Source organism: Ptychodera flava, unplaced genomic scaffold, assembly GCF_041260155.1.
Source record: "Ptychodera flava strain L36383 unplaced genomic scaffold, AS_Pfla_20210202 Scaffold_51__1_contigs__length_905262_pilon, whole genome shotgun sequence".
NCBI lineage: Eukaryota > Metazoa > Hemichordata > Enteropneusta > Ptychoderidae > Ptychodera > Ptychodera flava.
In genome coordinates, this window is record NW_027248373.1 from 784,493 (window position 1) to 807,059 (window position 22,567).

Genomic DNA, 22,567 nt, shown 5'->3' on the forward strand with positions numbered 1-22,567 from the left:
CATGTGTGACAAGTTTTACAGAAATGTGCTACATCCTGCCTGAGATTAGGCCAATAAAAGTGACTGAGAATTTATGATAAGTTTTCCTGACTCCTAAGTGACCAGCCCAGGGGGTTTCATGGGCCAGGCGCAATATTTCAGCACGGTAGGGCTTTGGAACCACAATTTGATGTTTTATTGCCCAATCGTCATCAACCAAAACGTCTGGAGGTCTCCATTTACGCATGAGAATACCAGATTTTGTATAATAGGAAACAGAGCTATCTGAAGTTTTATCTTCATCATCTACCCTGTCAAACAAGCACAAAATATCTGGGTCTTTGTGTTGTTCTGCAATGAGATTTGATCTAGAAAATGTCTGACTTTGGTCAGCAGAAGTTTTACTGGAAGTTTCAAATCCACGAGGGATAACGGAATGATCCGTGTCAAACACCTGACTGAGAAAGGTGTCATTTAAGTCAACATCTGTGACATTATTTTTGAGAGTATTTTGATTCTCGGAAGTTTTCTTTGACATGGCTCGAGTAATGGCACATGAAGGAAATAAATCGGGTATCTCTTGTTCAATTGGCTCTGGATCCTGATCTAAACTAGGATTATCAGTCACAAGTGGATTAGTAATGACCTTGTCCCCAGCAAGGTCGTTTCCAAGAAGAAGGTGAATCCCTTCAAAGGCAAAAAAGGCCTAATACCTAAAGTCACAGGTCCAGAAACAAAGTCCGAAGACAAATAGACATTATGGAGAGGAACAGGAATGTAGTCATTACAATCTACCCCCTTAATAAGAACTTTAGAACCTGAAAATGACTTTTCAGAAAACGGCAGGGTATCTGCCAACAAAAGAGACTGGGAAGCCCCGGTATCTCTTAAAATTTTGACAGGGGTAGCGGAAGAGAAATCACTAGAAAGTGATATAAAACCATTATGAATAAATGGTTCGAAAATACCCATAATGCTATCTTGAGAAGAATTGACCTGGACCTCATTAATTGGGGATGAGAGGGGTTTAACCTCAGAAAATGTGTTGCACACATTATTAGACTCTAATCGAGTTGATGAAGAAATAAAGCCGGTGGGCTTAGATCCACTTTGACCACTTTGACCTTCACGTTTTCTTTTCAATTTGAAACAATCTGACATTAAATGGCCGTCTTTCTTACAATAATTACAAGAAAGTGTACCAAACTGTTTGTCAGAAGGAGATTGAGACTTGGGATCTGATGATGTGGGAGTGTTACTTGAACTGTGTGAACTGCTGTCATTTGATTTCCTACTCTCCTTTGAGAAATTCTTGGATGAAAAGGAGGAGTTAAATTTACCTGCATTGTTTCTGTATGAAAAGGACTGGGATGGTTTGCTGAGAAATGAAGATTTGTGGGTCAATGAATAATCATCGGCCAAACGTGCAGCAACCTCTAATGTATCTGCCTTTTGTTCATTGATAAACGTCTTGATGTCACTCCGGATGCACCTTTTAAATTCCTCAATCAAAACAAGCTGTCGTAATTTGTCATAATTCTGACTGACCTTTTCAGAAGAGCACCAACGGTCAAACAGTTGTTCTTTTGTAAGAGCAAATTCAACATAAGTTTGATCCTTCACCTTCTCACAATCCCTAAATTTCTGACGGTAAGCTTCAGGCACCAACTCATAGCCCTTGAGAATTAATTCCTTCACAGAATCATAATTTGAAGCCTGCTCTACTGACAACTGAATGTAAATTTCTCTGGCTTTACCCACCAAAGCACTCTGCAAAAGCATAGACCAGGACTCCTTAGGCCAATTCAGACTCTGAGCAATTTTCTCAAAATGAAGGAAATATTTATCAACATCCTTTTCTTGGAAAGGGGGAACTAACCTGAAATGCTTAGTGATGTCAAAACTGTCTGAAGGGAAGAATTTTCCTGACTGTCCAAGCTCTAAACGTCTCATTTCTAACTGCAGTCGGTGTTCTGCTAATTCTCTTTCCTTTTCTTTTCCTCTCTTTCTTTCTCCCTTTGTCTTTCTTCCATTTGCAATTCTTTTTCTTTCATTTCCAATTCCCTCTCTTTCTGTCTTTCTTCCATTTCTAATCTTTCCTGCCTATCTTTCTCTCTCTGTCTTTCTTCCATTTGTAATTGCATTTGTATTTTTCTTTTTCTAATGCCTGTCTCTCTTTTTCCATTTGTAATTCTAGTTTCTTGATCTCCAAATTTGTCTGCATTTCTAATTCTAATTTTCTTAGTTCAAAGGTAGACTCGGGCTCATAATCTTTCAAGGTGGATTCCTCAAATTGCCTAAATTAACTAAATGTTTTGCAATGTGGTACTGTATTTCCCGCTTGCGCATAGATCTTTTGACATCTACTTTAAGGAAATTGGCCAGTGCAATGAGGTTGTCTTTTTGAGGGAATCAAATGCGTCCTGATCAAGGTCATCCATAAATTCGTCTGGTTTAAATTCCGCCATGATTAAATTTCGCTGAGTTCACAGTGTAAAGTAGTTTTGAAAAGGTAGGCAAAATGTTGTCAAACGGCTCAAAATATTCGTCTCCCGGACGAGCCCCCAATTTGTTACGCAGAGAAAACGAACAAAAGGGTGAACTCAGCAGTTAACGTTTAAACAAAATTTATTACGAAAATAAAACTAATTGCTAAGTCAGGGATAGAGTACAAGCTTTAAAAGTGTACAGACTACTTATCTCAGCTGGGACGGCAGAGCTCCAGTCTCAGAGTTGTAACAGTCAGTCGGATGAATGAACAGTCCTTTGGCTTGCAGGCTTGAAGTTGCACAAAGTCCACAGTATAAATCCAGCGTTGGCAGAGAAGGTCTTGAAAAGTCTTGAGAATGACTACTGCTGGAGTTTAGTAACACACAAGAGACACGATCCCAAAAGTCTGACTGGAAGCTGTGCACGTCCCTTTTATAAAGGCATATAAGAACAATCTAGAACTTTTATTGACATTCTAATTACTGTTCTAAAATTATCTCTCTTACACAACTAATCAACTTTCCAGAACATTCCAAACATGACTAATTGAATTCAAGGTTGTGAGGTCATTAAGGGCAGTGACCTTGAGAATGTTCTAGACTAATTGAACTCAGGTCATGATGAGTGTGGGGTAAATGACCTACATGACAATACGTACGGGAATACATATTATACAAGCGGTAAAGTCCACATGGTATATGTGAGAATTCACGAGCACATATACATTTAGTACACTGAGGACATTCAGAGACATCGGTGAAAGGTCAAGATACATACCAACATAAATCGCACAAACGTATACTGTACACAAACACATTCCCATAAATACTGCTGACTGTCAACGTTTGCGAAGATACATATCACGGAGATGCACCTTACATGCGTTGTTACAGTGGTGTGTACGGTTGAGATTTCTCAAACACACGAGTGAGTTCAGTTTCACAACACACATATGACCTTCGCTACACAAGTGAGACGAAAGGCAAACAATTCAAACATAAAACATACACATATCGCTGAGATTGAATGCGCATACGTTTACACAGCAACACATACAAGTGAGGTTTTCAACGACACAAGTGACTTCAGACACATAGGTGACGGGGTCCCATTCATATCTTGGAAAATTTATACAAGTGAGATTTTTGAAACACACGAACGAGTTCTTAGCTATGCACTGGTGGCCGGGGTTGCAACTCATATCGTGCAAAGATGTTCAAACTCACTGGTGAATCGTATCGTACCGTATTAAAGAGAAAGTGGCTTCACACATCGCCCATCTTGTCTCCTATTTGCTTTGATGTTTTTTGTATCGCTATATCGCGTTTTGTCTGTTAGTGTGAAGATTAACAAATAGATTGTTAATTTAACAATAGCCATAGCGAGACGTTGGCGTGGTCGAGTATGTCTGACACAACGGTGACCCCTTGACCCTACGTTTAGAAGCTCGTTCGGTCTCTTCTTCAGTTGTCTAAAGAGATACCTCTTTCATATTATTATATGTGTGTCAAATTATGTAAATGATCCCTTGTTCTTTTAGAAGGGAAGCTAGAATATCGTGTTTTGATCGTTTTGTGTATTTTGTTTGCGGCCTTTTTCCTAATGGCATAGACTTATGGTCTTTATCAGTGCATCGCGTATGTTTGGATTTCTTTTGTATGCGATGATCCATTATTGTGGAAGAATTTCACTAGGTTTTGTCCTTTTCTATGAGTTCCCAGTTTTTTGCTCACGTGTTCACATACGTGAGCATATGTCGCAGCGATGTCTGTCTGTATGTCTGTGTGTCCGTGTGTCTGTCTGTCTGTTGGTCCGATATCTCAAAAACGGCTGGTCAGATCAGAATCAAATCTGGTAAATAGATTCAGTTACCAAATGTCAAGAACTGATTAGTTTTTGGTGGATGTGGCTTGAATACAGTTTGCTCATTTGCATAATTACTGATTTGAGAAAAAACGGATATACAATAAAAACGACTGCACACACTTGACGAGATTTGTTACAAATGTTGATCACACCAAAATATATCAGCAGTGGGAACCATTAAAGGGTGACATGAATGATAGCTGCTTTCCTTATTATGAATATATATCAGATTTGACGTGATCAAAATTGACAAAACTTGGTATGTATATTGAAGATACTATAATTTAACATTCTTGAAAGTCATCACTGAAGCATTTTAACTTCACCCAATTCCTAATTTGCATATTTAATAAACTTTACTAATAAGGGGTATATATTTGAATTGACTGAACTAAAGTTGATGAAACTTGCTACATGTATTGAAGCTACTATGATACAACATCCTTGAAAGTCATTAAGCATTTTTACTGCAGCCAATTCCGAATTTGCATATTATATTAACTTTCCTAATTAGGGATACATTCCAACTTTTCTTACACAGAAACTGGGCAGTTTGGATTATTCATACATATCTTAATCCTACTGTTAGTAATGTTTATGTCGTAAACACATCTATCGCACACTTTAAACACCTTGAATCTGGTTGGTCAAAATTGGCTGTTCTGGCCTTTTTGATCACCCCTCTTAAAATGCTTGGATAGTTGACTTGGAAAACAATTAACATTAAAGTTTCATTAGCAATTAAGCCAAACACCGGAGACATCATGAGACACGAACAATCGCAACAACACCAATTCAAAGAAAAGTCAAATTGGACTCCACGAACAGCAAAAAATGCAAAAACCTGAAAGCTATCTGAAGCTGCTAAACTCGCACTTCTAGAGATACCCTTTCAAACAAGGAAACAAAACATGTCGTGTGCCCAAAGAATCGCGATAAACCAGCTTGCAAACAGTAGATAAATTACCATAAAAAACCCTTCGACAAGGGTCGGGTTTTGTCTTTGTCAACACAAAAGATTACGTACACGAATGCGAAAGGCAATTACGCAACACTAAGTATTATACACAACTAGCCAGTGACGACACAGAATCAAACAGTAAACAAAGTACGCGAACTATTGAACAAAATGTACGAGAACAAACACATCGATCATGATACTTGTAAGTATCTTGATCCAGAAAACATAAAATCCGTACCCCGCAGTGGTACATATTGCCTAAAAATACACAAACCTCGGCAAATTCTAAAAGACACATTATTCAAAACAAAATATACTGAAGTAAAGAAACATAGAACAAACAAACTGACAGACTCACAACGAGACCCAAATATTAATATACTTGCCTCGCTACTCGAAGAGCAAGACCACTAAAATGCATTAAAATAATTTTTCACAAACACAAACTAAGGAAAGAATCTACACTGCGACTGATGAGAAACCACACTCGGGTTTCGAAACGCAAGCGTCAAAGGGCCACTCTATCAACTCTGTAACACAATAGGTCGGGCTGCGTCTCGCCATAAGCTTTCCCCACACAAACAAAACATTACCGTACACACTTATCCAACTTCCCTACAAATATCCGAGGCGAAACAAACATTTTTGGTAACACAAACAATCGGATAAGAATGTAGGAACGCATTTTTGAAACGAATCAAACAAAAACTCGACACAAAAACATTTTGGATAGTTAGGTGGGAACCTCTTTCACACTTTTTACATTCATTGCTCTTGTGTGGGGGGTTGTCAACCTGATGTAATCGCAAATCCTCTGATTTCCATCTGATATAAGTATGTACGTAAACAAGAAAAGTAAACTCATGAATTTTAATAGACGGGGTGGCTATGACCAATTTCAAGCCAGATCTGTCACAGCTACCCCGTCTAAGTTTGTGTTGGGAAAAGTTGTCATGTATATATCTGAATTAACTTCATTGTAGTTGCTGAAACTTGCTATATACATGAAAGATACTTTCATATAACATTATTGAAAGTCAAAAGACATTTTAACTTCAGCCATTTCCTAATTTGCATATTAATGAATTTTCATAATTAGGGATATATATCTGAACTGACTTAATCAAATTTGATGAAACTTGCTATGTACATTAAGGACACTATAATACAATATTATTGAAAGCCATTGAGCATTTTCTCTTCAGCCAAATCGTAATTTGCATATTCAATGAACTTTCCTAATTAGGTATATATCTTAATTGACTTGACCAAACACTGGGCAAAATGCTTGATATACAACAATATACACAAATACACTGATTCTCTACATGTGTCATATACGTAAGTATACACGTACATATATTACTCAAATGCAAAACTACAGTGTACACTTAGTGTGCAAAGATCTGCATTACGCATACTCATGATCTGCATTGAAATACACTACGCATATCAATGTATTGGAATATGAGGCTATTACGAAAATACCGCAAATGACACACGAGGACATTAGCGTAGCGTATCGCCCGACGCAAAGCGGAGGGCGATGCGCGGCGCCAATGTCCAAGTGCATCCTTTGCTGTATTTTCGTGATAACCTTATTATTATACATCTTACATTCGTGACTCGGGTATCAAGTTGTCAGAGTAGTGACCATTTTCGTGCAACGTCGACAATTTTTCTTCCGATTTTATCGCGCCAGTGTGGAACACTATCTCGGACGCGCTTCTGCAAGTTTTTGAGTGTGTGCACTACATATGTACATACGTATACAGAGCGCACAAGAGACATGTTCTGGCACTCGTCCAATGGGTCCCTTGAAACCGTTCAACAGTGAACGCGCGGATACAGCCGCAGGGGATGTGGCGCCTGGAAACCGTTCGTGTTACAGAACGGGCGTTCCATACGGCTTTTTTAGCGCATGCAAAATTCTATTGTTCTCGATGGTAGATGTAGAATAATGTTCAATATACAAAGATATACATTACGTATGCAATAAATATTGTGTTCCATATACATAAATATACATAAATATGCTAAGCGCATATCAAGCATTTTGTCCAGTGAAAGTTGAAAAAACTTCCTACATATACTGAAGATACTATGATGCAACATAATGAAAGTCATTAACAATTTTCACTTCAGCCTTTTCCTAATTTACATATTTAATGGACTTTGCTAATTAGGGATATATATCTGAATTGACCGGACCAAAGTTGATGAACCTTGATATATACATTAAAGATACTATGAAACAACATTATTGGAAGTTATTAAGCATTTTTTCTTCAGCCAATTCCTAATTTGCATATTCAATTATCTTTTCTAATTACGGATATATACTGGGATATACTTGATCAAAGTTGGCAAAACATGCTATGTACATTGATGATTATACCAGGTTAAACAAATATCGAAAGTCATTTCATATTTTCAGGTCAGCTATAAATTAAATGTATAATTTGCATATCTAATGAGCTTTCACAATTCGGCATATATGGCCTGAAGGACTTGGCCAAAGGTAATTACACTTGCTACATAAAGTGGTGATACAATGACAACAGTCAAAGAACTTTAATATTTTTATTTCAGCAAATTACATATTTGTATACTTATTATGCCGGGGGTGGGCGGCGTCTGCCTGATCCATAGTAGAGACAAAGAGTAAAAAATAGCGTCAATGATGACGCTGTTTCTCCTCAGTGCATTTAGTGGCAGGGATACAAACTTTCTTCCTGTCCTTGATAGCCTTGATTTTCTTAGGATATTGAATGGATATATTTATGAAATACGTCACTTTAGCTTTATCATGACAGCGAATCGATTTTTTGCGGAACTCGATCAGCCCAGTCAAGTACACATGCTTACTCATAACAGCTGGACTACATTGATCACAACGTTGTTTTGTGATACCTCGATAAAAAATTAAAATATTGTTATTAATACGTCATATTCACTATAAAGTTGCAAACACAAAATCTGTTTGCCTTTATTGGACAATTTTTCTCAAACAACATGAATACTCCTGTCAGAGTGTGACACACTCTATGATCTCTGTATGCATTTCATGACAAATGGATCAAAATAAACAGCCATGTTTCTAACGTTTGCTTTTCTATTATTAGTTATAGATTTCTTTCTTGTGTATTCAAAGTGTCCACATGTCAATACCACTGCACAGCACCTTGAAAGCCTCATCAAATTACTTACATCTGGACAATTTGAGGAATGGGTACGCTATAAAAAAAAATACAGTAGCAGTCTTTTGTCCTCAAGTTCTTGTATGTTTCTTTCATGTTTCTGGTAATGTTATGCTCTGATGGAATGTCATAGTTTTTGCTAAAGATGTCTCTGTTTTGAAAGAAACACCAAACAGGTTGCAATGGGTAACTTGTAGCCTCTGCATTCATTTTAGAAAGATGGGGCATCACAAAGAACAAGACATTGGTGATATAATGACGAAAGTATTCCCTGTAGCTTCCTCGGGACCATCCGTAAAACCAGCACCTTTCCTTTCCATCAAACAACGAAATCATTTTGCAATAGTCATTCTCCACACACAGACTCATCAGACCATAATTTAGGTGGACGTTTAACATCTATATTCCATGCACTTTCAAAGTACTACACCCTAGTGCATATAACACAACTTTAGCCTCGCCTTTCCACCACTAGAAAAACACCCCCCTACTTAAAAGTTAAACCGGCCCGATTTCTCAATGACTTTATGGGCGTCGACACCCGCGTAAATCACTGCCATTTGCTTACACGAAGGCAAAAAGCATTACATGTCCACCTCAAGATGTCAGCCAAACTTTGACATCGTTCAACAACATCATCCTAAATTTTGGAACAATTTATCCACGATTTTACGATTGAAGCAGCACTGCAGCATAACCTACGCAGCAGCCGGGCGGGTGGGGCCTCGACCTGCACGGTGCACACTACCACAAGATCAATAGTTTTCACATGTCCAGCAATCTCGTAATTTACACTGAAGGGACAAAAAACTTTAAACTTGGTATGGCATGGACGTTCTAACGTAAATGCATCATTCCGTGGTGGTCTAGTCAGAGGCGTGCTGTTTTCTGGGTAGTTTCTATAAGTGTAGTTTATTCTACGTTTCGACGTTCTCTTCCGTAGCCGTATCACCAAGGTAAGAAACAGAATTATCCGGCCTGCAAAGAAAACTGCCCGTTCTAGTCGAAAAATAAACACAAATCCTACATTGAGTTACCTCGTTAGATGCGGAAGGATCGCTGCTGTCCAAAAATCACACTCATGTCACGATAAAATGAAAACTTTAGAAGAAATCAGCCGCGTTTTGACAACATCGGTGTTTCTGATGGCCACCGTTGTAATAACGCAACTCATTATCATAATCGATGCCGTCCGCATGTAACGCAGCACGTGATTGGCGCAGAGCTAGGAATGGTTATAATGTATGCAGAACAGCTGTGAACGTTGAAGGTGAGTCTGCATGTCGATCTCATCGTAAAATCATCATAAATTCACCCTCAGGAAGGCATTTTTTTACCTTCAAACTTAATTTTGACTTTTTAGCATGTACCTAATGTTATTCAGATAAATCTTCCATGTCATTTTTATCCTTGCCTCGTGAAAACTGCCTACGTTGTTTTGGCGCAGTTTGACCACGTTGTGTTTGTTACACAATGGCAAATAATAACAAACAGTAGCATGGTACAACGCGGCCTGGAAAAATCGTGTTTTCCCCCCATGGCTCACAGTAAATTTGTAACAATGGACCTAAATGTGAAGCTATATTTATAGAGAGTGTGACGCATTCAGTGATGGTACTTGTCATTTTTAAAGGAAATATCACAAACTATAATAAAGAATAATAAATCTCACTCAAGTATACCATGGTCCCTTCACAAAATACTCTGTGCTTGTAAGCCATGTTATTGGAAGTACACATTCATGTAATTGGCCTGATACTATGCATGCATGTTTTCAGTGATGTTAGTAATTTCATCACATGATTTATGCGTGAAGTTCAGTATTTTATGCTTAAAGTTACAATTGATAATTTATTAAATTTTGTTATACACATGCAGTTTTTTACACTAACCTTGTTGGAGTTTAGTTTTGATACTTCTGTATGTTAATACCATTTTAAAAATTCCATTGTTATATCACTTTTAAAGAAGTTTTTAAAATCATTTGTTAACTATAAGAAATATGTTTACATATTTCATCAAATAAAAGTAGCTGTTTTGATCTACAATGGGTGAAATCTTTTGTTTCAACATTCAAAAAGGATTTTTTGTTTACCTCTATTGTACTGCACTTGAATCAACGAAAAGGCCTTTAAACCCATCCACCCACTCGACGACCATTGCGGGAAAGTTTATAAATACTAATTTCTCAAAAAAAGGAAAAATTAGCTGAAAGTATAACAGATTATTTCTGATACTCTATGAAAGATAATCCTCCATACATCAAATTACTGGAATGAAGGGTTTAATATATCAGTTTAAACATTACTGACAATACTCACCAGTTATATGGTACACACAGCTGCTTTTATCATAGTTGATGGAACTGTACAAGCCAGGTATTTATCAGTAACAAGAAAAACTCTCTGACAATTATTTTTATAATTACAAGTGGAGTAAAACTTTAATTTGTAACTTTTAAGTACAGTAATACTGTTAAAATGGATTTGTGTTCATCAACCAAAACAGTTTATTATTTGTGGATCTCAGGCCATTTCTATTTGCCTTATCGTAAATCTTGATAGAGTTGACATTTTTTGTTGTGTGATGGATACCTGTATCACTGCAGTTGCACTGGTGGTACCAAGGAATATTTTATTCATCAAAATGTAAACTCTTACATGTTCAATAATTTCAAGAAAAAGCATCTGTTTGTCAAACATATTCCTTGGTATAACATTGCTAAAACAACATTCTCACAGGTGTTATGGATAAGACATATTGTTATGTTTTCCTGTTTTTGCAAAGTTCTTGTTCAAATAATTTTTGTCACAAGCTAAAACTGTCAAGATGAATGCACAACAACAGGCAGCAGTTGATTTAGCCTTAGCAGGCCACAATTTTCTGCTTACTGGTCATGCTGGCACTGGCAAGACTCATGTGGTGAGAGAAATGGTAAAGCGCCTGCAAAAAAAACCCCAAAAAGTAGTAGCTGTAACAGGAACAACTGGGCTGAGCAGTCTTCAGTATGCTTCGCAAGCGGCATGACCGTACACTCATTGGCAGGCATTGGTATGAGTACACATACCAAGCAACAAGTGGTTTCTCTGATAACAACAGATGAAAAATATGAAGCTGTCAAAACAGAATTGAACAGGCAGATGTACTCATAATCGATGAGATTTCAATGCTGAGCAGCAAGACTTTCAGTGACCTTGAGTATATCCTGAGAAATGTTAGGAACAGCAATAACGCCAAGGTATTTGGAGGTATGCAGGTCATTTCCGTGGGAGATTTTAATCAATTACCCACAGGACCTGATCAGTGGACAGGCGATGCAGGGCACTATGCCTTTCAGAGCAACATATGGCATATCTGCTTCCCTCATACCATCATTCTGTCTGAAGTCATTCGACAAAGAGATCCAAATCTTGTAAAGGCCATCAAAGAGTGCACAAATGGGCCTCTCTCTGCTGACACTAAAGAATTATTCACAAGATTAGACCGGCAAATTACAACAGATATTCAACCAGTACATCTCTTTGGACAAAATTATGAAGTTGACCTATACAATGCCATGAATCTCATGGCATTGCAAGGCGAACAAACAGAATACATATCAGAAGAAAAGGGGGACAAAATACTGCTAAACAAGTTTGCAGCACCACACTGTTTGACGTTGAGGAAAGGAGCTAGAGTTATTTTGGCTAGAAACATATCAAGCGACTTGGTAAATGGTCTAACTGGAAGTGTACAGGAAATGGGTATCGACCATGTGTCAGTGTTCTTTCCCAATATCGGTAAAACAGTACAGATAAAGCGTATGATGTTTACTAAGTATGATCCAAGTAGTAACACCCTTCTTGCTCAACGACTGCAGATACCCATAAGGCTTGCCTATGATATGACAGTACATAAAGCCCAAGATTTGACTTTGGAAGCTGTTGAAGTGGATTGTACACATTTAAACCACCCTGGTCAATTGGCCGTGGCAGTAAGCAGGGCAACACATGTTAATGGACTTCGCATGCTAAACTTCAAACCTTCAGTATGTGTTCCAGTACCGAAGATAGTTAAAGACTTTTACTTTGCGAGCAAAGAATTAATTGGTGTACCTTTGGATGCATCATGCTGCAATAACAGACTTTGTCGACCAAGCTGGAATAATTGATGATTCATCTGTACAGACACCAGTGACTACTCTGGCTGAGGCTGATGACTTTGATGAGGGAGAGTTGGAATGCATAGATGAGATGATCCATAATTTGGAAGTCAGCAAAACTGTTCCTCCACATCTTCAAGCAGAAGAAGTTTTGAAGTTAATATCCATGCCAAAGCCTGCCACAAAACAGCAAATCCACAGACAGAAAATTATAGATGGTCTAAGAGATGACATCGTAAAGCTGAACAAATTCTTTGGCACACTTTGGGACAAAATTCAGTCTCTACTTAACCAATCTCTACCAACTGGGCAAGGAAGTAAAGTGGAGAGAAGTCATAGCCGTGCATTCTACTCCAGCTTCAAAAAGTACGTCAGTGGGCCTTTGTTCAAAGCAGCATGCAGTGAGCTGTTTGAAGCATTCCCAACAGAAGACCAACATAATGTTGCTATGGATTTTGCCATTGAAATCCAGTCTCTTGTGCTGAAACACAAGAGAGAGAGTTATGCTGTTGATGATAATAAACAAATGCAAAGGCCCTCTTCACATTGCAGTATATCAGAAGAAGCAAAAGGCAAGTTCAGTATATTGGCGGAATGTGTATAGCAAAAGTTAAACACAAGTATAAAAAATTGGTGACGACACACATGTACAAAAGACAAAAGTTGCTTCAGTTTTACCATACACATGTTGAGGCTTTGGAACAACTTGAGGACACATTTTCCTCATTGGTAGAGTCATCAAATTATCCAGACACATTGGTAGCAATACAACAGAAGCAAAACATAAGAGGTAGCCTGACTCATATAACAGATGATGCCTTCAAGTTTTTCATTCACCTTGAAGAGAGAAGAGTGCTAGAGGAGGAACTTGTAAAAGAGGTTGGTATAGATGAGTCCACTCTGCAGAAATTAGAAGATGTTATGCTGGCTGATAGTGGCCTGTTTCAGTCATGGACAAAACTGTTCCAGAAGAGTTCATCTCCCACACTGATGCATGGAAAGGAAAGAGTTGAAGACTGCAAGATGATACTAAATAATATCTGTATGACAGCTGATGCTATAAATACGTTGTATGGTGCAGTTGTGTCAAAGTACATACATGTAACAAATAACCAACTGAGAAAAGATCTGCTGATGAAACTGAACCGAAAGGAGACTCTGGCATTCCGTAAGGCAGTACAAAAAGTGAAGACAAAAAAGAAAACAGATTTCCAGATGACATCAATTGAACAAAATACTTCATCCAACAAATGTGCCTCACATTGTTGACTGAAATAAATCTTGGTGAATGTCAAGATGTTTCTTGTTGATAGCACCCTAAACAAAAATGACTTGAAACTTCTCTGCCAGGCCTATGGTGTGATGTACACAAGCCGGACAACTAAGGAGGAGTTGTCAAATTCACTGGCCACAGTTATATGTGAGAACAATGACATGCCAAATCCATATGTATTTGATGAAGGCACATCATCACTTTCAACCAGTACCAGCAAAGCAGGTGGACAAAAACGGAAACAACGTACACAACAAACAGAAACTGTTGAATTACAGTTAACAGGAACTGCCATGTCTTCAAGACCAAGAGGAAAAAACAGGCCAAGAAAAGTCAAACTGTTGGAGAAGAGCTCTGTTTTGGTTGTGGTACTGCAGGAGATGAAGACGAGCATTGGCTGTGTTGTGATAAATGTAACCAGTGGTACCACAGAGAATGTTCTGGATTAAGTACAGTTGCCCAGTGGAGAGCTGTTTCAGCTCCAGAAACAGAATGGTTTTGCCCAGAGTGTGAAGATAACTGATTGTATTTTTTTAAATTTCAAGGGTAAGATGAGGTAGCACTAAGGGAAAGTTTATTTTTTTTCTCCTTGTGAGTAATATATTCTCAACACCACCAAGGACGGGAGAAGATTTCTCACACAAGCTTGTGATCAGTGTTACCACAGAGTGTGAGAAACCTAATCCCAAGTCTGTCATTCTCACTTGGCTAAAAATGTTATATTTGCTGCATGTTGTCATTTGTTTTGACACAGTTTACTGTTGATCATGTGCAATGACATCACACTGGTTGGTAATTTTACACAGTCAAAGACAATTTCTCAAATCAGTATTTGTAAAATTTGAAATTGACTTTATTTCACAATGTCAATTTCAGGTATGCAATGAAAATGAAATTTCATACATGCAACCATTTGTATGCGAGATTACAATCTCTATGCAAATATTCGTTCATGAAAACAGTACATTATTTATTCAAACATATTACAAAGTTCTAACAATCTTCTCGGTCAACAAACTCAATTATAGTCATTTGCTGAATGTTGATTAATATGTGAAAACTGTATGAAAAATATTTAACAAAATTCTGCCTTTTGTGTGACGTCATGTGTATTGTTAAATGATGCATGGACACAAATTGATAGTTAAATATGTATCAACTGCTGTTCTGCTTTTGATATTGTTGGGTTTTCCATTGTTATCCATATTAACACAGTAGGTTTACATACTTTGAAGATTCCACTACTTAATTAATAGTTGCATGGAGGTAGCCATATTTGAGTTTCCAAACTAAAATTAGAGCTGTGTCAGTTGGGTATTGTACTATTATGTACATCTCTGAGTTAAAGTACATTTACATGAAATAGTTTAATTTTACTATAAAACCATGAAAATGAAAAGAAGTTGCAGCTTATATCAATTTTGAAACCCTTGCTTATTTATTGTATTAAGTAAATTTTCATGTTGTGTGGCACTACCAGGTGGATAATGCCTGCAAAATACAGTCAGCATGCTGTTACAATCCAATTAACAGTAACTCTTTTTAGTTTGTTTTTATCATCAGATAATATTAATGAAGAGGATTTCAGTTAAAATCTAAATAACCCTTTATATTCCACTAAGTAACTGAGTTGAACCTGATATATATTCCTCTAAGTAACTGAGTTGAACCTGAATTGCTCATATTAAACTATTAAACTCTAATTTCTTTGCAGGGTGTATTGGTTTAGAGAGTGACATGGCATATGGGGATGTTGTACTGCCTGTATTTGAATTATTCGATGTGGTGTTTGACCAAGGATTATACTATTAACAGTATAACAGTACTGAAGGTAAGTAGGGTTTGTGGTAGGCCCATTGAACTTTGCTCTTTGTTGACAAAATATGTTCTCCACAATGTCAGTATTCAACCTGGCTGGCATGATACTTCCCCCATTCTTAGAGAATTTGTTCTTACACAGTTCATTGAACCCCATCAGCAGAGAGACCAAGTCATCTCTGGTTTCCACACTCATGAGAGGACCGCTTTCTTGACTGACTGTCCTGGGTGTCATCATGTAGGATACTGTTTTCCCAGCTAAGGAACCATTGTAGAGCATCTTCATTGTCCTTCAGTCGTATGTCATCCATGCTCATGATTTGCCGTCGGTCGCGGAATGTTTTGATTAACTTGCTGGTATGCTGTAGCAGTTCAACTGTTGCATCGAGATGAGACCCATCATAGAAGATCATTCTGATAAGCCTTAGGATAAAGAAAAAGATAGACTATATAAGGATGATTGTACAACTTCACAGACAGACAGAATGCATAATTAAAGGCAAATGTGTTTCCCTTCTTTTTTGTAAATTAATGTAAAACCTTTGACATAATAGCCCCAACAAAGTATATTCCTTGCATCCTCTCAAATTTGAAAGGCGTTATAGAATAAGTGGTTAAATTCAGCACAAGTTTCATATAAAATTATAATTTATCTCATATGATTTCACAAAACTAAAGTAAAGGTAAAAAGTAATGACCTGATTTGTGTGTTGTAAGGAAAATCTCAATGTACTGGATGCAGGCAAAAGACAAATAGTTTAATTATTTTGGTCAAAGTTCATTGTCATTAAGCTTACAGAAGCCTTGCTGTGTTACCAGCAGTTTTATCATGGTAGATTCTTGAAAGCCAAATTATGTTGTAAAGCACCATATGATTGAAACCTGGCAGAAAGAGAGAAAAGTTATCCTGGACTATTCAACATCCAGTAAAAAGTAAAACTGTAATGTACCTTGAAAAGTGTCAGCATGTCTTCATTTAGCACCTCTTCTGCCAATTTATTTCTCATTTTGTGTTGTGTGTCTGGGAATAGATGTGCATCTGTCAATTTATAGTGGATCCTGCAGGTGTTTTTATTTCTGTCCCACTGGTATGCTCCTATCCAGTATTCTCAACATATGTATTTTCCTTACATTGCAGAAGACGCTTGTCATACTGGCGGGAACCACTCTTCAGAATATTATTTCTGATTTTCTTGAAGAGATGCTAAGTGAGAGAAGAAGAGATGCTAAGTGAGAGAAGAGTATTTTAAACTTGTCCCTAGTATTCATTATGTAGGGTAAGTGCTTTGTCAAGGTGGTTTTCATTGGCGTTTGACAGTATAGGAGACACTTGTATTGAAGTCCTTGAGACCTAAACTGCATAACTATATTTGGAATTATGGCCAGGGTGAAAGTTTATCTGATTCATATTTATTCATTCTCATGTGTGAAACTCGGTTATAATTCACGCATAGATCCAATGTAGAGTATTGCCAAAATTTCATGGATTCTTTAAGGTGTTAGCTAAATTTTGCTGAATAATGTGAGTCTATAATTGTGTATATGAATGTAAACTTACTGAAGGATCCATTATGAAGGACACTTTCTGGTTGTAACCATATAGACTTGTTGTAGTAAACTGTTCCTTTCTCGGATTAGCACTATTCATGTCATCCATAAAATGCATCTTCAGGAAAGACCGGTTGTTGCTGGAGCCATCCATGCATGCAAACCCAACCTGCAAGTAATCAATATTGTCATCTACATGTATGCAAATTTAGCCAAATTTACATTGGACGGTGGAGAATGAGTACATGTTTTTTCTTTATATTGCTGAGGTAAAAGTGATTGTTAATCAATCATAATTGCATATGGTGTGTAGTATTTCCTGCTCATATAAGTTAAACATTCATATATTTTTACCATGCTAACTTGAACCATGACAGATACTGATTTCAAAATTCAAATTTAAAGGCAATGTACAATATCTCATTCAATTCACACATGTGCATGTATGGGTAAATTCATTTGTCAAAATATTATAATATCTTGTGGTACACTTTTTATGGCTAAGAATTATAAGTTTTATACTATTAAAATTGATAGTTTACCTGCAGTAACTAGCTCAGGTTATTTATTTTTTTTGGTCATTTTGATTTTGTACAAGTATGACATACAGAGTATAATGGCAGCAGCAAAAAAGTTGATCTTCCTTTGCATAGTAAGTGATCATGATTTTCGCTAAACTTGGTATTTAAAAACAGAATCTCTGGCTGGATATAAGTTGCAAATATAATTACCTTGAATCCCCATTTATGTAGACATGATACAGCTCTCCAGAATATATTGAATAACTCAGAACTATTAGCTTCTGTTGTCGGAAAGTGACAAAATGGAAACCTGTACCCATTGTCAGCTAAATAGACCAGTTGCAATACATGTGAAGCCAGCTTTTTCTCTTCCTTTCCTAGAATGAGCATATGAAATTGATGTATTCGTTTACTCAATCAAATGTACAGTTGATTTAGGGAGTGAGGTGACTAAACATAAACAGCATAAGTCAACTTAACTAAACTACAGTAGTTCACTTACCGTTCATAAAAAACCTTATACATTCACTCTCTTGTCCCATGTTCACAAATCCAACTAACTGTGTTTTTCCACCACGTTTGTTGATTTGCAGGTCTTCCTGAAAAGTGAAAGAAATCTTCATTTTAACGTCAGTTGTGCAATTATCAGATGCACTGATAAAGTTGAAGAAAGAAATGGTGTGTGGACTACTGAAGTGATGACATGAGTTGTTAATGTGGTAAGTATTGACATATACATACCTGTATGGACATTTCATCAAACATGATGCCACCTTCCCATCCATCATCTGTCATCCCTCGTTTTTCTGCTTCTTTCCTCATCCAGTGCAGAATTTCATCATTGAAGCCAGGTTTTTGTTCTACGCTGTTCTTGTAGTAGGACAAAAGTCTGCCTGATGGGAGTGCCAGAAACCCACTTTCTCTCAAATCCTTGTATGATTGTGGACACCTTCCCCAAATAGTCAGACACAGTCTTATTATGCTAGAGGGAAGATAAAACAGAATATTCGCCCAATATAAGAAGTTATACAATTGTTGATTGCAAACCTCTATTGCCCCAGCTTTTTAACTTTAGGTATGTTGTCAGCATTTTTGATTGCAACACTGGGTGAACTAGTATCATAGGCTTTATGAGTTTGTTTTAACCCCGATGAAAATTACAAACATACCAGACTGAGTGTAGGCTGGACTGATAATATGAAATTCTGACATTTCAATGAAGAAAGTACAGGCAGAATGCATGCAAACACAAGGAAAAATGATAATGGGGCACTCCCATAATAACTTCAACTTCAATACAGGGTAGTTTTACCTGGGATGCCACCTTCTCTTCCTGGGATTTTTCGCTTTCAACGCTGCCTCTTGTGACTGAAGAAGAATTGCTAGCTTCTTACTGTTTTCACACACAAACTTTATACAATTTAGCTTCCACCTCTTCCCATATTTTATGCATGTCCTTATCATCTTCATCAGTCAGTTCTATGAAACACTGATTATTTTCTTCATCTTGTTCCTCCTGTAAAGCGTCTTGTGATCTTTTGCGACTGCTTGACATGTCTCTGCATTTTCGACAAATAGATGACAAACTGGAGTAGGACACTGCTCCGGCACAGTACAGGCTTCTATAGCGGTGTTGAGTTTCACTGCTGCCAATTTTACTCCATCGCTCTCGAGTGGCATTCTTTACTTCTGAATCTTCACCAATCGGTTTGTAATCGAAACCCCTACAAGCTCTCATTTTGCCAATGATGTTAAAGTTTTCATGAATAGAACTATCGTTCATGTCTATTTCATTGGACAGGCCCAAATTTGCTAGGTCTATTTCTTTTCCAGAAACGGCCACTCTTATATGCCCATCCAGTTGAAGTGTGACTTCTTTCATCACTTTGTGCCCATTACAAATGTCTCCAGAAAAGTTGACAAATGTTGCTCCATTTGTACTTGAAGTGACCAATGCAAATTCTGTTGGCACTGAGTCAGTCATAGTTTTTAAACTCATTTCTGAAGGTATTTGTCCATTACCGCCTGCATCTCTCTTTTTCCAAACCAGTCCTTTGTATACACGAACTGCTTTTCCATTGACTTTTTTGGCTGTAAATTTCACCCCATTAAATACCGTAGGTACTATTCTGCCTATCATGTTTACTGCCACAGTTTTTCCTGTACTTTCCTTATATGCATCTGTTATTTTTTTTCCAGTGAGGAGATCTCCCCAGCCATCGGATACTGCCAAGGATTGTGACAACCTGCAAAGAACCATACAGTTGTGACATTATTTCCACTTCATTTATTGTATGAATCCTTTTTTTAAATTTGACTTTGCTTGCTGTTGTTTTCACTGATTAAATAAAATATAATAACAATAATCTTTTGTTCTCAGTGTAATGTCTGGATACATGGCCATTGTGTGAATGAAACATGTTTAAAAAAATGTGTGCACAGTACAGAACTGGTTTCATTATCAGCAAATTTTATTGTTAGAAATGTCCTGTGTACATGTTTATTCGAAACCATTTGATAGGGCAAAATTTGAAAGTGCAGTGGAGAACAAACTAGAGGCTGAGGCAAAAGTGTCAGAGGGATGTTCCCTTTCTTGCAGAGAAAATTTTAAGGAATTGATTTGTGCAACGGTGCAGTCTGATGCAATCTGAGAGGTGTTTTCAATTGTTTACTCACAAAACAAAAAAACTAGAACACTCCAAAGGGGAGAGCAAGCAGGAGTCAGGGGGGGGGGGAGGTGTCTCCCTTTCTTATTGAAAATTTTGAGAATTTGATGACTGTAATGGTGCCATCTGAGAAGTGTTAGAATTTCTTCTGCATCAAAAATTGAGTAACGCATCTTTCCCTCCTCATTTTGAGCACACCCCCCCCCCTTTCTGGTTCACACCCCCCTTCTGGTTTTGAATTTTTTGAGTGACCCCCCCCCCCGCCGGCTCCTCCAGCCCTCAAGGGTGTAAATGATGGCTCCCTTATATGCACAACTACAGAAAAAAATACTGTTGCAGTGTTGTCCCTAATTACTTTTAATCACAATTTATTTCAAGATTATTTTAGTACTTTGATAAAACTGATTGTAATTGTCTCTGAATCCCCACACACATCTTGGAAATGAAGTATAATTGAGTGACAACATCTTTTTTTGATGAATATTAGTATAGTTGTTGTTATTATTGTTTTTATTATTATTATATCATTAATATTGTCAATTTGTTTACAACAAGTGGCAAACTTTACCTTTTCACAGTTTTCAGTCAGCAATTTTTCATAATCACAAAAGAATATATTTTCTGTCACTCACTCCTTTCCCACTCCCTCCCAAAAAATGTTACATTTATGCGTAAACTTACCATGATAAAAGACCGGTATCTGTTTGCGTTTGTTCCATCGTCATCTTAAGGCGTTTTAAGTTTTCCCTTTTGAATTTCAAGAGCGTTGGGTAATCGACCAATAGGATTTGCTGATAGAAAGTGGTTAATCTCCGTCTGATACCGTTGATGGCGTTAGCAACGGACCAATCAGTGATGCGAATGGCGTCGATTATGATAATGAGTTGCGTTATTACAACGGTGGCCATCAGAAACACCGATGTTGTCAAAACGCGGCTGATTTCTTCTAAAGTTTTCATTTTATCGTGACTTGAGTGTGATTTTTGGACAGCAGCGATCCTTCCGCATCTAACGAGGTAACTCAATGTAGGATTTGTGTTCATTTTTCGACTAGAACGGGCAGTTTTCTTTGCAGGCCGGATAATTCTGTTTCTTACCTTGGTGATTAGGCTACGGAAGAGAACGTCGCCGCGTAGCATAAACTACACTTATACAAACTACCCAGAAAACAGAACGCCTGTGGAAAAATGGGCTGAAATTGCCCCCCCCCCCCAAAAAAAAAACAGGAAAAATCAAACTAACGGTCAAGTAGAACAGCGCCCTAATCACTTCCATTTGAACGAAATTCCAAATTAAATATGCAAATAGGGGTATCTCCGCTCAAGCTGTGATAGGGAAACAGCAATGATTTAATGCCCACCGATCAATTGAACTGTACACGCTCACTCAGACAAATACATGGATGCAGGGTTGTTGTTTTATTGGGCTAAAATGGCTGTTTTAGGTAGCTTTTGACCCATTCTCTTCTTATTCTTATTTTTTGTACGTGTACATTGCGGCCATGCTTGAGCCTACGCAGACTACCCATAATTCCAGAGTTTATGCCTTCATTAATGAAGTATTGTAGTGCCATTTATGGCTAAGTCTGAAAGTTTGCTTTTCTCTTTACTCGATAATTCAGCAATTTGCCAAATTATTTATAAGATTTGTATCACAATGCCCCCCTCATTAAAAATGTCTGTCCTTAGATAACATTACAATGAACAACTACGGAAAAGATATAGAACCAGTAACAAGTATGACTACAAAAACTCTTTGGGTCCTACGATCACTGGTCACATAAATTATCCTCAGTTAGCCCCATGCATGTCCTGTACAGTTCCTCAATAAGACGTTTAGGACGTTTCAATGGTCTCCTAAGCAACTGCTCTGCATGACTGCCTTAGTACTGACGATGCTCGAATCTAGTTCTGAAGCTTGTGGAGGTTTGATATCCTCCTCGAGGGACAAGTCAATGCCTGAATCCACCAGGGTTCTGCCTTTGCTATTTGCCTGCTCACCTGCCACAATCCCAGGGTTGTTCTAACTACCAGCAGCTTCCTCAGCTGGTGATTCATCCCTACACAACGCATTGAACAACAACATACGGATCTTTCCAAGGCTT

At 37.6% G+C, this 22,567-nt stretch overlaps 1 protein-coding gene across 1 annotated transcript; it reads right to left on the minus strand.

Moving 5' to 3' along the window:
* Nucleotides 1-16,824: 16,824 nt before the first annotated feature.
* On the minus strand, nt 16,825-21,639 carry LOC139128370 (uncharacterized). The gene is made up of 7 exons (XM_070694154.1): nt 21,145-21,639; nt 19,110-20,043; nt 18,539-18,779; nt 18,300-18,396; nt 18,008-18,174; nt 17,287-17,445; nt 16,825-16,932 (listed from the first exon to the last, which is right to left on the minus strand). Exons 2-7 carry the CDS (start codon nt 19,265-19,267, stop codon nt 16,825-16,827), a joined length of 930 nt encoding a protein of 309 aa, XP_070550255.1. The 5' UTR covers nt 19,268-20,043; nt 21,145-21,639.
* Between the last annotated feature and the right edge of the window lie 928 nt (nt 21,640-22,567).